Source organism: Ixodes scapularis, unplaced genomic scaffold (genome assembly GCF_016920785.2).
Source record: "Ixodes scapularis isolate PalLabHiFi unplaced genomic scaffold, ASM1692078v2 PGA_scaffold2__306_contigs__length_199485367, whole genome shotgun sequence".
Taxonomy (NCBI): domain Eukaryota; kingdom Metazoa; phylum Arthropoda; class Arachnida; order Ixodida; family Ixodidae; genus Ixodes; species Ixodes scapularis.
Genome location: NW_024609857.1, coordinates 64,046,343 through 64,063,853, shown reverse-complemented (window position 1 = coordinate 64,063,853; position 17,511 = coordinate 64,046,343). Strand labels below are relative to the sequence as shown.

The following is a 17,511-nucleotide window of genomic DNA, read 5'->3' as shown; positions in this document are numbered from 1 at the left end:
AAACCTAAAAGTAACAGCTATTCCGAGAAATTAAACCAAAAGATAGAGGTTAGTTTCAGTTTTGTTCCAAAATTAAAACGTGCCTCTTGGTGTAGATATTACTCTAAACGCAGCTTTGGTTTGAGGATAAAGAGATGTCCTGAGCTCATAACAGCCTAGCTTCCTCGTATTGACGCTTCGCAGCAGCTGTGCATGTGCACCGCCATAACTGACCTTCAGTTTTTGTTTCCGCTTATTACGCTTACTTCACTTCATTATTACCATAGCAGGCCAGGTTATTGCCATCTTAGATTTTATTCTGTCTTTCTCCCCAGCATTGGCTTTTGTGGAGGCTCGTCCACACCAATTTCAGTGGCTTGGTATCTCGGTAAAACAAGAAGAGGTCAGCAATGGCGGCTGTATTTTGGCGCGTGTGTAAAGCGTCTATAAGCAGGAATAATTTGTGGCGTTCTGTGAAGCCAACACGGTAGACATGCTCAGCAACTGGTGTACCGGAGCGCATCTCCGACCCTCACTATAACCGCCATTTTAGAAAACGAGTGGCACCACCCATAATGAATTGGAGTCGCGAATATTCCAAGCAGAGCTCGGGGTTCTGCTCTCCCGGCCGCGCCCTGGTCTCTTTTTTTCCCGCAGTTTCTCGGAGCATTGCTGTCGTTGTCCCGAACGCTCTTGGCAGCCGGCCAACTCCCTCTGTACCAACTATCCGCGTCCGCCATTGTTTGGGCACGCACTCTGAGCATGTATCGGAGACAAGGACTGCGTCGGCCTTCGGCGTGAACAGCTACGAGAAATAGCGCTGCGTCGGCGAGTATGGTGGCCGCCGCCACTGTTGCCTGAAGGTATTTTGAAAAGGAGTCTATTCTATATTGATACCCATGCGTCAACATCCGCGCACCGCAATCTGGCCGCCAATCAGCGACACCTACTGAAGGAGTCGGACGAAAAACAAGGCGCAATAATGTGGGCTTTTGAATGTATCATCTGCGCAAGGACAGTGGCCTCGCTTTCGAGCACGGTTATAATTTTTACATCGGGATGTGTTGAGGGCCTCCTTGTACGCACTATTCATTACGTTCATTGCAGCGATGGGCGTCCTATGTGGCTCGCGGAAGCGTGATGGCGCCGCCGTTGTTTGTCAAACACTTTAAGATGAGAAGCGAACTTGTAGTCGTCTCCTTAAGTAGCGTTATGCTTTCCGCGGCCTGACGAATCCCAACAGAGTATACATTCGTAGAATGAGTTTGAGAGCGATTTATGACGTGTAAATTAAATCAGCCACTTTGTGCGAATTTTACAACCAAAATATATAAACAAAGGAGCAAAATTCTTACCTTGAGAAAAAATGGCGCAGCCTTTATTTGCTACGAACATTTTATTTACACAGACTAGCAAGTTTCCGAAAGTGAACTGCTTTGCCGCATGAATATATCTCTACTTTGTACTATTGCTGTCAAATAAGGAAACCACTACCATATGTCAAAGTTAGTCAACCTGAACTAAGTTACACCTGTACACAGTTAAACGGCGTCAATAAAAAAAAACAAAAAAACGAGGAAACAAAAGTCTTAATGTTAATTTGGACGTCGGAAAGTCCAAACGAAATGTCCACGTTTACGGGATGAGGTGAGATGAACTGCGTATGCTTTACTTATATTTATTATTAATTCAAGGATTAGGATAAGCATCGCGTTCTTGTACGATTTATAGATAAGCATACCGTTAGACGGATGATGTCGACTTTATCCTTAATATGTAGATGTGTTTCCGGTAGTTGCATTTTAACTTTAAAAGCCGTATGATTAAATAAGATAACGGGGAAAGGAGAGAAGAGAGAGGATTGGAGGGTGGGAAATTACGAATAGAAATTGTATACGAAACCACAAAAGCAAAGAAAAAAAAAAGAGTAGAGAAATCGAGCAGTTCTGGCCCTTCTAAGGTCAGAAGCGCTAGATTTGCAGCGACGCATTAACTTGTTTAATTGCTTGTCCGTTTTAATTTTCGTGGATTCGATCGCCCGCCGTCGATATCGCAAAACAAAGCTAAACAATTAACTGTAATGACCTTGCAAGCTGCTCGTATTTATTGAACTGCCGCCATTAATCTGGTCTCATTGGACCCTTTATGGTAGGCTCTATATACCTCGCCATTCTTAGGCGGCCGAAATGCATGGACGGATTGCAAACCTTTTTTTTTTTCTGTATATTTATTGTGTTATCTTTATGGTCAGAACCGAAATCGTTGGAGTGCCTTAGCAGGAGAGCGATATAACTTTTGAAATATCTAAAGCCAGACAGAACGATTACACGCAGCGTTAAAACGCGGGTCTGTGTCAATCTTCAGTGCTCAGGAAGCACACAAAAGCGCAGTTCCAGTCGCTTCGAAACGGTGTCACCACTCCGAATATAGATGATCTGTGTATTGACCTTGTATTCCGCCACTTGTTCAGTAATTCGCATTTTACTAACTTTAATTTTGTGTTTTGTGTTATTCTTGTTATTTTTTTCTTTTTGTTTCTTACTTATAGTTTCACCAATCAAGACACCACAGTTGTTATTTTTGTGTACTTCAATAAAAAAATATTATTATTATTATTATTATTATTATTGTTGTTGTTGTTTCTATTACCAATATTCGTGAGAACTTGTGACAGCGTTTTCCACACATTTCCAGTATCATGTACGTGATACCTAGTGCAAATAATCAGATCAAATTATTATTAGTAGTAGTAGTAATAGTGGTAGTAGTAGTAGTAGTAGTAGTGCAGTACCATACTGAAAAAATATATGAATCTATATAAGGACTGATATGAAATATCCAAAAACTGATATGCGACATGTGAAACTGATATCAAATCTTCAAAAATTGATACGCCATATATGAAACTGATATGAAATACCCAAAAATTAATATGCGACATATGAGAACTGATAGGCAACATATGCCAACGGATGTGAAAATGTGTTCAATAAACATCTCAGAAATAAATTCATAACATTTTTTTTTTCAGTATACGACGTGCCGCGCGGGAAAGCAAACACGTGGCTTGGAGCCGCAGTGGAGCGCCTTGATTTATTGGCTTTCAAATAATTACGGCATGAGCGTTTACTTTTTATTTAGAGATCCATCCCCTGAGCCGTTCGAAACACTCTCAGAGGTATGACATTACTAAAAAAAATCAACATGATGGGAATATTTTTTATTGCTTAAACGGTCACTGAGAAAATACGTACCCTCAAAACGACCTGTATTAAAGGCGGAAACGCAGAGCTCAGTAGTTATCGGGTGTGCTGTTGTATTCATGTTTGTTGTGCCGTGTTTGTGTATGGGTTCAGCCAATGCTTGTGGTTTGCGTAGTGTATCTACATGTGTGCATACTTGCCCAAGTGGATTGAAGTGTGGTCGTGGCGTGAGCACATAAGATTATTTTGTAGCACATGAATTGGGCGGTACCTAGCGTCACCTAGCCTAGCTGAAACTTATGTGACATATGAAACCGATATAAAATACCCAATAAGTTCTGATGAGTGTCCAATAAACATATAAGAAATAAATTCATATATTTCTTTTCAGTGGGTAGTGGTAGTAGTGGTCAAGAAAAAAAAAACGGAGAGCGACATATTTGATGCACGCCAGAAGGCAAAAGGCACAATGCCTTCGAGGGCGGCGCCTTCATTTGTTTGTTTTTCGACTAGACACGGCAATTTGCTACGCTTAGAGTCTTCGCACTCCATTTCCCGATTGTCTTGCAGACGCCGCCATTTTGTTGCCAAGTGCAAGCAGATGCAATAGACCTTTTTGTCCAAATTACCCAAGCACCAAGGAGCACGCGTAGTCACGCTGCTGCGCGTGCTGGCTTTTGCAGCAGCAACTATTCCGAAGCAAACATCTAAAACAGAAGGCAAATTGCACGTACTTTCGTCAACGCCTTGTTTCGATTATTTACTTCGAATCTCTTATACTGATAAGGCGAGCGTGTACAGCCCGTGTACACCTACACTCCCAGGCTTGGGTAAACTTTTGCCAAAAGGTATATCGGCGGTGGTTGCGATTCGAGAGTGCGACTTCCTGAGCTTCAGAAACGAAGACGAGAATTCAGTAGCCATTGTTGCCCCCTTTCGCGGGCTGTTTTAACATTTTTGGTGGACGGAAAAGCGTTCCCTAGAATAGAATTCTTTTCAAAGCCCCACCAAGCAACATTGACGGTCTCCATTTCTTGGACATGAAGCCCGTGATTGGATCTGAGCCCTCGCCGAACGCCGACGCGACCCTGGTCAGAGTATACATGCCCAAGCAATGGCGTACTCGGATAATTGGCGCAGCAGCTACTATTGAAAGCGCTTTTCAAGACGGACAATAATTATTTTAAGCAATATGCATGTGACTGAAGTCTCATTGCTCTAAATTCTATAACTTACTCAGTGCTTCGAGCTTTTTTTTTTTTTTTTATTTCATTTGTTTTCACAAATACGGGGTTTTTCGGTGTCAATTAATCTTTGCATTCAGTTTAAGAAAAAAAAGTCGGTGTTTCTCGGAGTTTATGTTGTAGAAAATAGGACAGGGGATTTTCCGAATTCCAGGGAATACGTGTGTGACCTGAATACTTGAAAACAACGTTCCCGTACCGATAAGGGAAGAAAAAGGACATCCCATAACGATATCCAACACTCCGCCTACGCCTTTTTGCATGTGTCGTATCGTTATCGGGCACCGTTAGTGGGGTATCGGAACTATCTACTAAATCTACTGAAACTTTCTAATGGGCATGATTTCCGAAGAAAGAAACAGCACTGTTCAGGATCAATACAAAATAAATATATAGTTTTAAAGTTCTTTCCCCAAAACTTTGTTAATGTTTTTTTTGTTGCTGTTGTTTTTTCTTTTTTTTTTCTTTTTTTTTTTTTTGGGGGGGGGGGGGGTACCGATTTTGTGAAAATAAAATTCGGGATTCATTTTCTGTTTTTTATCGATAATCACCGAAAACACGGACCCCAACGTATAGTTGACGAAGCTGTTGGGCTTGCAGGAGGCAGGGACAGGGACACGCCCAAGGACGCTGAGGTGCCCTTCGTCTCCAACGCAGAGTGCGTCAGCAAGTTTGGCAGCCTCATCTTGGACACCAACATCTGCGCGGGAGGACTCAAGGAAGACACTTGCCAGGTGAGCTCATTACGGAAAAAGTCCCATAATGCAACGTGCGGCTACGCCGACGCCGACGCCGACGCCGCTCAACCCGAAAACGGGCGCCTAAGAGCTGCTTTCTAAAAAGGGGTACATTCCCTGTAGTTCACGCCGTTCGTCCACCACCTCGTAGATAAGTAAGCGTAAATGCTTAATTTTCTCTCGTTACTAAAGACGCCCATCCTGGGCCACAGATCGGACACGAGCGCAGCGTTAGCGTTCGGCCGGAGCACGTGTCCAATCAGAGAGCACCCAAATCCCAGCCGAACAGTGACGCCGTAGTCGTGCCCAATTTGTGGCCTATGGTGGCCTTCGTTAGTGACGCAAAAAATGCAACACTTAGGCCTTCTTGTCTAGGAGGTGTTGGTTCGTCTCCATGCAATCGTGGATTTGGTCGGTCGCCATATACAACTGAATGATTTCAGAAAATCAATTCTTATTTTCATAAGATAACGGCGAGCTCTGAAATTTTGGCATCTGGTCTCGATCACCAGTGCTACATTTAGGCGGAGGCTGAGCGTTGAGCCGTGCGCACTTCGTTTTTGCGGCAAAAAGAAAAGTTGTGTATACGGGGGCACCCGCCATAACAAGCGCGAAACAGTTTACAAAAATATATATCAACAAAACTGATTAAAGGGACACGGCAGGGTAGTTATGCTCGCTAAAGTGTGTATGTGTGTGTTTGTTATCATTGTTTATGACAGTTTATTTATAGAAATACGATTTGCGGCTCAAAATTCGTGTTTTCTCTGCCCCCCGAAAACCATTAGCCGGTTGGAGGTGCACTCACTCTATTTTTTATGGTAACGCTCCGTTCAAACTATAGCGTATCAAATATCATCAAAGTCGTAGATCATCTAAAACACGCACTCAATATTTAAAAAAAAATATGTATATATATATCTATCAAACTCTTTTGTGTGGCTTATGAAAAAAAAACTGCTAATACATTGATTAAAAGAAAACTTAAAATACTCCGAAGAAACTTAAGACTGCTTACGTGTATGGCCTCGAGACCGACCTAGAGGTGGCGCTACTGTCGCGGTATCATCATCTTTAAAGCGGGGATAAAAGCACGGCCGCCCCCTATGCTCTCCACGTTCGCGCGCAAGAAGGCGTAGATTCTTGTGTGTATTTTGTCGGATAGTATCGGTGGAAAAAGAATTCTAGCGGGAAATGGTGCGGTACGTGTTAATACTTCAGTGAAGATCGAATCGTGTTACCAGCGTACGGCCTAAATTTAAATAATTGCTCGTGTGGATGCGTCGTCTGCTCTAGGCAGATGTTGGGAAGCATGGATCGCCACGACGGATACTTGTCTCCGGGTGAACTGCACTATTTGTTAAATATTTGTTTCTTTTGAAATGTATGTATCGGTTCACCAGCGTGGGAATTCAACGTAACAATGAATTCCAAACCTGATAACACAATACTGGTACTGTGAGCTGTAAAATCGCAGGTTCAATGCATTTTTATTTCCTTTTAGCTTTTACAATGACATATATATTTAGCTAGAAAAAAAGTTACTGTTGTATCGGAAATTACCGTGCTATTGAGTTCCTCTCTGGCCAATGTTTCCCTTTACTGTGCCATGGTGTGGATAAGTTTTTCGGAGTCGGAACAATTTTAGTACCTTACGATGAGGAGAGAGTGCCTCTTCTAGTTACGATCCACAAACTGCATGTTGGCAGGACGACTGAAACAAGTGAAACAAAACTGTTCTAATATATCGTCCGCGAGTGTAATAAATGAGTGTAACCGAGCTACGCAGCAACGTTGGTGTTATTAGATGCTCTTCTTGGTAGTGTGTGTTCACCCGCTTCAATCGTCTTGTTGAGGGCCACGGAGATCAAGAGGCTAATATTATGGATTTCTGGCAAAGCAATCTTCTATTCAAACACAGTAGACTCTGCAGCTCCAACAAACGACCCGCACCACGACACAGACCGCACTGGCCGCCGCGACACTCTTTTACTGATAAGCGTTGGCGACCTTCACGAGATTTTAATTCTGATCATCCTCCGCCCTAACCTAAGGTATATATATCGGGAATAGGCAGTTCATCGATTAAAATTACAGATTATTAAAGTTATGCCTTAATTGAAATTTTTATGTTTTTTTTTCGTTTAATTGGAATATTGTGCTGGAGAAATTCACCAAAAAGTAAAAAAATTCTGCTTTAATATTTATGACGTCTTTATTTCTTTTATGACACAGGCTTGCACGGTAAACTACTTCAGCGTGCTGACTGTCACTAAGGGTGATAGTACTGTTTAAATAGTAACTTAAAAATGACTTAAGTTTAAAAGTTCATATTTCTGGAGGAGTCGCAGCGGGAAGTTTAAAATGAGAATTCAATATGCCATTTATGACATAGTAAAAATAGTAAACACATGTGTAGTTTTAACGTCTTTCATGCAATATGACCGGCGAAAAATCGACTAGCAGATTTATCGATTAATTAGTCTATTAAAGGGTAGCGATCAGTCGTGTTAACTTTCTAATCAAACCACAATTCCGATCAGCACTCAATGTTTTATGAAAGCTATGGTTTCTGCGAGATAAGAGAGATACGTGGGACCAGCGGTTGTATACAAACCAACACACTAATATTGTGGAAGTTCAGTTGTTAGTGAGCGCGTTGGTAATGATGTAGGTTTAGAAAGAGTTATATACGTAAAGACAGGGGACGGGACAACACATCTTTCAACTTTCAACAAACACATTTTGTTTGTTGAAAGTTGAAAGATGTGTTGTCCTTGAGCGACGTGTGCTTGATGACGCATTTTTATAACCATATTTCTGGCACAACGCAGACGCCGCCTTTTCGCGCAATGGAACATATAGGCCTTAAAAATAAAAATTGCAAAGATTACCGGAAGTACATATAGTACGTCATCAGCAATATGGCGAGGTATCGGGGCCTGGAGGACGCATAGGCGATGCGGGACGGACGTAGGACTGCTACTTCGGAACTGTCGTTCGCGGTACCTGCCAATCTGTTTCGCTTCGATATAAATGTTTAAGCGATCAAAGGAAGGAAGATTTATTCCGTATGGCACGCCCGAGCACCAAGCCGATGATTTGGACGAAGACGAACTCGCGGTGGGGTAGGGACAATGTTACTATACTTCGTTTCAGCTTAGGTCCGAGCGCGGCCGATGTTATGAGCCGAAGGGCCAGTCAAACAGCGAAAGAGGCACAACGTCATGGCGTGCTTTCTGCAGTTGATAGGACGAGCCGGTATTCGCCGTTTGTCTCTGCGTGCCCCTCTGCCTGCTAGTTCTATAAAGCGCAGAGAGCACGCCATGACGCTGCGCTTTTTGCGCTGTATGATTGGCCCTTTGGCTCATAACATAGGCCGCGCTCGGACCTAAGCTGAAACGAAGTACAGAATAAATTAGATCATTTACGGAACCGCCCACAGACCCTGCTTGCACAGGCAGTACCCCCCCTCCCCCCTCCCTTATCTCATCCTACGGCTCGCCTCCCGTAAAGCACTGGATTGATTTTAGAAACGAGTACCGCTAAGCTGGTGCATGCTGGGACGCACTTGAGCCAAAAATGGTGGAGCGTCACCTCCACTCTAGTTTGTCGCGGAGGCGCGGCGCCGGCACCAATAGACCAATCGGAGCGTTCTTGCAAACGGCGGTGTATCACCGGCAACCACAGCAAACTATACTTCGTTTCAGCTTCGGTCCGAGCGCGGCCGATGTTATGAGCCGAAGGGCCAATCGAACAGCGAAAGAGGCACAACGTCATGGCGTGCTTTTTGCGTTTGATAGGACTAGCCGGCTGAGGGGCACGCAGAGAGAGACGGCGAATACCGGCTGGTCCTATCAACTGCAGAGAGCACGCCATGACGTCATGCCTCTTTCGCTGTTTGATTGGCCCTTCGGCTCATAACATCGGCCGCGCTCGGACCGAAGCTGAAACGAAGTATAAGAGGAGCGTGCGCGCCCGGATGTGGGATGCGTCATGAGCCGTAAATGGCGACGCGTCGCGGGCATCCAATAGGAGCGCCCGCGACCCGATCAGACGATGACGGTATACTTGGATAAGTCAGGATGTTCAGCGCTTTAGCCTCCCGTCGTCCGAGCCGGAAGTTTCGTCATCTGAAGCGAGGCACCACGTGACTTCACGGTTCCGGTTCGTCCGGTGCCGGTCGTGGCGCGTCCAGCTGCATCAAGAGCCCTTCTAGGCGTGGTAGCCGTGCTGTTTTCGCGGTGAAAATGGTTCGCAGTTCCGCGGTACGTTGCTCTAACGCAAGCCATAGAGGGCATACGATGTTCCAATTCCCGTGAAACAAGGCATGGAAGCAACGATGGGTCGTCGCTGTTAAGCGAGTGAAGTGACCTGTGACAGACAAACGTCGGTGACCGTTTATGCGTGGCCAATATTGTTACAGGCCAGTAGAACGTGTTCTGTCTTCAGGTAGGGGCCGCGGGAAATAACGATCTCTAACATTCTTTTGGCACCCACCAAAAAGGTCTCGATTAAGCCGCGAATGGGTGAGCACTGCTTGTTGTACAAGGCATCCGCGAGAACGCGAGATGCCATCTCGCAGGCAATCAGTTCATAGCATGACGTTTCGTCGACATAAAGTGCCATCGCCAGGCCGTTTAATTCTTATATCGACAGCTCGGATTAACTTTTTCTGTAATGAGCCGCCGCAGACTGTTCCCGCGAAGCGGCGGTGAATGGGTGGCTTACTATAATATAAATAAACAAAAGAACAGGTCAGCTTGCTGTAATATAAAGCAGTAAAAGCAATGGCAGCACCTTCATATTGACCGATAATAAAGCGGTAGTACGACCCTGCGTAGCTCATATCACAATCGGTGCTCGTTCATGCATGCTTTCTTACTCGACATCATTAAAAAAAAAAAAAAAAAAAAAAAACGTGAGAGGGGGTGGGGGATATGGTAGTTTACGGGGGACAACCTAGTCGAAGTACCAAAAACGCGTGAGTGTTCAAAAGCAGGGGAGGAAGTGGCCGAGTGGGCTAACGCGTCTCAGCTCGGAGCGTGGAGCGAAAGCTTGCGCTGGGAACCTCCTGGGCTCGGTTCCCCACCGCCGTCGCCCGTTTCGATCTGGATGAGTTTCGTACCGGCACGGGTCCGTGTGATCACTACTGCGTGATGCATGTTAAAAACCCCAGGTTAGCGGTTGTACTGCACTGGCTAAATTTGTCATCTACTGCTAAGAGACCGATTACCCGTTGAGGCGCATCTCCATCATGGCTGTATAAACATACAGAGCAAACCAATTTTTAGTGTTAAAAAGCAAGGATTGTCACGTAGTCAGATGTCATCGAAACTAACTTGTGTACGGAAGTGGCGTTTCAATCGCGCGAGAAAACATATTACCTGAGTTGTAAACGCCGTCTGACCGACTTCTTTCCCTGTCTTCAACTTTTGATTGCTTCAAGATTTTCTTACCCAGTCTCAGGTGTTCTAACAGAATCAGAAAAGTACGCCAGACCTCCGATCGGGCATTTCAGCTGGCCGCGTCCTACGGCTTACATTCGCTCCTATTTCAGTCGTGATGTGATCTAACGCAACCATCAAAAATAAACAGTACCCAAATAAAAAACGCTGGCTCAAAAGGAAAACGAAACATCTAACCTGAGTTTTCATGCGAAGACCCGGAAAGCGCGGTGCGAGTGCAGCTTGCTGCCGGCCGCACTCGCTCTGCGCTTTCGTGGCCGTTCTCGATACTTCTGCGTACCGACTACTACTTAACATATCCGTAGACGTAAGTTGAGACGTTCAGAAGTGCGTAAGTCACCCGGCAGCAGAGGAAGGTGGCCCGGATTGATCGGGTTTCAACACCCGCACACGCTTCCATAGCCGTCCTGGGGCTGCGTCGGCTGCTAGCTACGAACCGGAAGTGAAGAATACCCAGAGTGCTTTGCGGCTGCTGCCAAACGCCGGTCACCTATTGTAACTTCGGTGAATTTTATGGAATACATGTTTTGAAGCACATCGTCTAGATGGGGTTTCATTGTACTTTATGAAATGCACAGTTTTGAAACAAAAATCTGGATGGCGCTTCAAATGACGGGAGGCGGACTAGAGAAGGTGAGGGCCCCCCCCCCCTCCTCACCCCCTCTGGTCCGCCTCCCGTCATTTCAAACTCCCGTGGGGGTATACACCCCCCCCCCCCCTTTACGGGAGTTTCAAAACTGAGGTAATCTAGTAATTTTCGTAGGGAGCGATAGCCACGTGACTTCCGGCAACTCTCTCCTTTTCCACATTTCCACCCTCTCCTCGGTCTGCTAGTCGGCCATGTGTCTCTGTGTTCATCTTCGGTTTCTGTTTCGAAGCAGTTGAGTTTTTTGCTTTATTAAAAAGCTTCGCGACTCTGCCGCAAAATATTGATGGGGTAGTGTCTTGACACCATATTAAACCGCTTGGATAACCAACTTTTTTTCCCACAGGGCGACAGCGGGGGCCCCCTGGTGTCTCGATCGCACGTGCAAGGGAAGTACGTGCAGCTGGGGCTCGTGTCCACGGGGATCGGGTGCGGCCGCGAGGGCTTTCCAGGCGTCTACACCTTCGTGCAGAAGTACCACGACTTCGTCTACAACGTGACCAAGGAGCCCTGGTGCACTGTCAACAATCGATGAGATCCCAACAACGGCACCACACCGAAGGCGCTACATTGCTCGACATCCCCAAGCACTAATCGCAGTCATCATTATTTAAGTTACGACTTCGTGTCTCGATAATTTAGTTGTTGAATGTTACTTATGATGTTCTAGTCATTGTCGCATCGATGATGCCAAAGCGAAATGAGACGTATCTGTGAGTGCGTTCAGCAAGGACCCCGAGTTTCGGTAATTTAGCGGTTAATTATTAACTGTAAATTTCTATGATGGTAATGTCTCACATTATAAGTCCGGGTGTAGCAAACACAACCAAAAATAACTGAAGCCTGTGAACAGCTTCCTCTATCTCCCCGCAACGTCATCGCACTCGGATGGCGCCAACTCAGCATTTGTGTCCGAGCCTGACACCGAGCGTTTTTTGACGCATTGACTGGACACGAGGACACAGCCGACCGCTGACGCGGCACACGAGTCTATTCTGTGTCCGCGCTCGACCTCACTGGAATGACGTCGATGTGAGAGCGTACGGGCTTTCCTTATTCTAGGTAGTGTTGGCAACTTGCGTTCTGGCCGATGGAACACGAGCACCGAACTATGGTTCTTAGAAAGACTGGCTAGTCGTCACTTTTTAGATCCGCCTATCTCCAAGCAGAGAGGTGGCAGCGCCGTGAATTCCAGGGGAGCTGCTCGCAATCCGCGTGCTGTTGTATCTGCTAACTTCCTCACTCACTACTTTCTTCAGTCTCAGCAAGCTTAATAGAAAAAGCATTGCTGACTTCTCTGCCTTCTTAGCAAGGACAGATTTACGTTTGTTAGGCTGTGAGGTGCATGCTGTGCCGATAACAGGCATACTCAGGTTCTTCATCCTCCTCCTTTTCCGCCTTTACACTAAAGCAGTGGTCGGCAACCTTCTGGCGAAGCGGGCCGAGTCGCCGCGAAAACAAGGCGGAACGGGCCGGACGGCAAGCAGCAGGGGGGGGGGGGGGGGGGGGGGGGGGAGTTAAAATTAAAAAAAAAGCACTTGCGCGAACTTACATTGACGTAAATAAATCGAAAATGAACAGTTTCTTTATTTCACGACAAACAACATGAGATACGACATTTCCACGAAAACCTAGAGACTCCTCTCAGTGAGACTTTTGGTGTTGAACTGCGCTCGCCAAACTACGGACATCCACACTCAAGCTGCTAACTGCGAGTCGCAAAACGTTGTGGAGGTTCTCGTCAGTCATTCGTGAGCGGAAGTTGAATTTTATGCACTTCATTCGTGAAAAAGTCTGCTCAGACGGGCAGCGAATTAGTCAACTTTATTTTTTTTTTCTTTAGCTGACCGCGTAGGGGGGGAGGGGGGGGGGGGGGGGGTTACCGGGAGGCTGAGGGCCGTATGCTACTACCTCGCGGGCCGGATCCGACACGCGGGCCGCTGGTTGCCGACCACTGCACTAAAGCAATGAAGAACGAGAGGGCAGTAAGGCAAGAACGGCTAAGGCTTTTTAAGGCCAGGAGCTACAAATAATTCATCAAGGAAGTGCTCATTTGCTTGTGTCTATCGTATTTTCTCTGGATTTCTTTTGTGGCTTGGTAACTGCCAAATTCTGGCGCCGATTGCTCGCAGCGCCGCCACGCTCTTTCATACCGGAGCAGTCGCCGACGGGGGCAGTGGACGGAAGACTATTCCCGTTTCACCTCAAAAACCGTAGTAAAACAAGTCCGGCCCCTCGCGGAGCATTACTAATTTCTCTCTTTATGCGAATATTAAAATATATGAAAGTGAATTTTAGATTATGTATATGTTATCAAAACGTACAAGTTCCAAACACCAAAAGCATCGCTTTTTCCTCTGACAACCAAATCTCGTAAGAACTACTTTGTGTCACGTATGAACAACGCGCAAAACTTTTTTTTTCTCGAGGTGAAAACGGGTGCAGCCAGTCTTTCTATAGGGACCATAACCGAACGCTGATACATCGCTCGCGTCCCATCCGTGCCCTACGGCGGCCTTCTTTAGTGACACAGGAAAATGCAGCACTAATGTTTTCTTATCCAGGAGATGCTGGCGCAGCCGACGCTGAAATCTTACGAAGCCATTGAGGAGCGCAAGTTCGTCTGCTTTTTTTGCAGGGGGCGTGGTGACGTCAGAACGCCGAGCTCCGATTAGCTCTGATTGAAGGATAGTGGGTAGACCTCAAAGCAAGCTGCCTTAAAGTCTACCCACTATCCTTTAATCAAAGCCAATCAGAGCTTGGTGTTCTGACGTCATTACAACCCCCGCAAAAGAAGCAGACGAACTTGCGCTCCGCATAAAGCGGCGCCAGATGTGCTTCGTTAGACGCTCGTTGTCTTTCTGCGTTTGCTGCCGCCGGTCGGACCACTCAGGCGCACGGAAAGGAACGCAGGATCACGGCGCGTTCGTTGTACGAGGTCATTTTAGCCGCCGATAACAAACGCAAAAAGACCGTGACGATGCACTTTTGGCGCTGCGATCGATTAACTTCAGCGGATAGCAGCTTCGCCTGCGTACGGACTTAGTGTAAAAAGGAGTGTGTACTCCATCTCCCAAACGCCTGCTGTGCAGACAAAGACATGGGCACGAGCGCGTGGCTTTGGAAAGGGCCTCCTACGCACGCGTACAAACAAAAGTATTCTGCTGAGCTAGGCTCACGCGCCTGTGCTTTTTTTTTTATGTTTGTGAGATAGGGTATAGTAAAGGCTCTGTTATACTCCGACGTAACGCGTGCGCGCGCGGGAGCGCGTCACAGCGACGTCACGTCGGTGAAAACCCGACGCTCTATACTCCGGCGTCGTGGCGTAACCGACGCGACCGGCGGCGTTCGACGCAGCCTGATCGCCTCGACGCCAAAATGGAGCATGCCGTATTCCGCGCCGGCCGCGCCGGAGACGCCGGACCAGGATGCATCACGCGCTGGCTCCCGGCAGCCCTCGCGCGGGCAGCGCGGCGAATACGAGCAATAGCAGACGACGGGAGCACTACTGCGTGTGGCGCCATGTTCGAAGAATCCGACTCGGTCGTGGAGAAGCTCATCGAGGGAATTCGTCCTCACCCGTGTGTCTACGACACGAGGAAGCTTGAGTACCGTAGACCGTGCGCTTGTCAAAGATGTACGCTTGCGGCGCAGGCGGTGCACCAACAGAACAAGCGCGAGTTTTCGTCGTGCAAGGTACGTCCACGCCATCGCTCGAACTCGGCGCTCAAGAAGCGCGAGAATGGACCTTTTCCATATACCGACGGCACCAGGCGGTGGCTGCGCGAACTAAAAAATCGAGGAAGTGACCTGCGCTACCAATCAATAATGGGAGCTACGTTACCAGTTGCTTCGCTCTCTGAGCAGCGTCGCGTGCCCAACGCAACGAGGTAGGCCTAGCGCGACTTTAAAGAAGGAAATCCGTAGCGTCCACCCAAACGTCGTGTTTTTCTTTCCGTCCACTTTCTTTTTTTGTGTAACACAATTATATATATGCTGCAATTACGTGTTCTACTCGTCGATTTACAGCCTCATTCCGAATTTCCTCGATTTTTTCGTGCCGACTTCCACCGCTTGGCATCGGGCGCTCGCGCGTGCGCAGGACGCTTCTCGGAAAAGGTCCATTCACTGATCTCAATGACAATTGCTGGATCGCGCTTGCCGCTCCCGCAAGTGAAGCCACCGGGCGTCACTCGCTTGGGATACGATTTGCCGTTTTTGCTAGCCTTTGCTGCGGTTTTCCAGCGTGCTGACGACACGTTTTCTACTCGTTCGTCGTCATTCGCCGAAGAAGTTTTTTGAAGACTCTCTGTATTGTTGAGACTTTCCGTTGTGAACACGTGGAAAATTTTACGAAAGTGCAGTGTCGCAGGAAAAAGGCACAACGCGTCGAAAGGAAGGGCTGGCGGCGTGTTCAAAGCATCCTTGGCACGCCGAAGTGCCGTGTCTCTGTGCCTTCGCGCGCTTGGATACCGACCAAGAACCGACGCCGTGTGAATGTGTTTAGCGAGTGCAATGTGCGTGAAGCCGTATCAAAAGGTACAACTCGTCGAAAACGTGTCGCCGGTGTCGCGGCGTGATCAAAGCTTCCTTGGCACGCTGAGTGATGCATCTTTGTGCCTTCGCACGCTTGGATACCGGTCAAGAATTGACGCCGCGCCAAAGTTCTGAACGTGTGTCGCGCGTAGATGCCTTTAGATCATTTATATATATCGGCCACGGAGTTCTGGATCGTCCAGCTGTTCCGGTGAGTTGCTATCAATAAAAGGGGGAGATCTGTACGTATTCTTATGTTCTATATTAACCATGGCTATGTCCCAAATCTACTCTAATAGATTCCGTGGGAGCACGAATAGGGCAACGTTGTACGTGGAGCCAGGGGGGTTTTCGAAAGCAAAAGTACAAGACTGCGAGAATGAAAATCTTTGAAACGCGGCCGATATGGTCGTGTGCAATCTGTTGACCAATTACAATTAGGCGAGTCGCGTAGGTTGATAATAAGCCAGCACTGATCAGTGATGAGGAGCTGTTGTGCACGGTATAGTGTAAATCGTCTAAGGACGAAAAAAAGACGTACCTTCTCCCCATCCTCCGTCGCTAGTGGACGCTGGATTAAGCTCGTTCCTAAACCGCGAGGGGAAAAGACGCTGATCCAGAGGCACGAACAGCTTCACGCACATTGCACTCGCTGAACACATACACACGGCGTCGGTTCTCGGTCGGTATCCAAGCGTGCGAAGGCACAGAGACACGGCACTTCGGCGTGCCAAGGATGCTTTGAACACGCCGCCAGCCCTTCCTTTCGACGCGTTGTGCCTTTTTCCTGCGACACTGCACTTTCGTAAAATTTTCCACGTGTTCACAACGGAAAGTCTCAACAATACACAGAGTCTTCAAAAAACTTCTTCGGCGAATGACGACGAACGAGTAGAAAACGTGTCGTCAGCACGCTGGAAAACCGCAGCAAAGGCTAGCAAAAACGGCAAATCGTATCCCAAGCGAGTGAAGCCCGGTGGCTTCACTTGCGCTGCAGCGAACAAGCGGGGAAGCGCGATCCAGCAATTGTCATAGAGATCAGTGGGTCCATTCTCGTCTGCTATTCGAAACGAAAAGAAACCGGAAATGGCGCACTCTCGCAGGAAACGCGTCTGCCTCGTAGCCAGATTCTGCGCATGCGCCGCGCTGGCGGCCCACCGACGCGCGCCGCGGAAGTCGCCAGGGCCGCCTAGAGCACTATATAGCTCCTACGGAGCAGAGTAGCGCAATCCTTTGAACCCCGTGTTTTGCCGACAACATGGCCGACAGAGCGGCTCGGCGCGAGTCACGTGGTACTCAGGCTTCCAGGAGGCGGCCCGCCCTATGGGAGAATACATGGAGATCGACATAACACGGCTGATTAAAAAACTAAAGGCGAGTTCACATTTTTCAAAACTAGCCTGTCGTGAAGTTAGTAAAGTGCTAAACACTTTATCAAAGTTTTAATAATATCGGATGCGTGTGCAAATTTTGAGAAGGCAATTTCCAAGGCAATGGCGTTTGAAGCAGACGATTTTTGCTCGCAGCGGAGATGGGCTTTTCGGGTTGGCCGGAGCGGGTCACGTGAATGGTGTGACGTCGCCGTGTCGTCTGCTGCATGATGCCGCTCAGGCAATAGACTACTTCCATAAAGCCCTGCATGCAACACGGCGCGCGTTGCACTCTGGGAACTAGTTGGCCAGGGAGGAGAGTGCCATG

General features: G+C 47.4%; 1 protein-coding gene across 1 annotated transcript in view; it reads left to right on the top strand.

Annotated features, from left to right (window-relative positions):
- LOC115320319 (ovochymase-2-like) overlaps positions 1 to 11,812 on the top strand; it is a 51,276-nt gene extending 39,464 nt beyond the window's left edge. The window contains exons 12-13 of the mRNA XM_042291269.1: positions 5,027 to 5,160; positions 11,624 to 11,812. Coding sequence (XP_042147203.1) covers positions 5,027 to 5,160; positions 11,624 to 11,812 — 323 coding nt within the window. The remainder of the gene's footprint in view (positions 1 to 5,026; positions 5,161 to 11,623) is intronic.
- Positions 11,813 to 17,511: the final 5,699 nt, after the last annotated feature.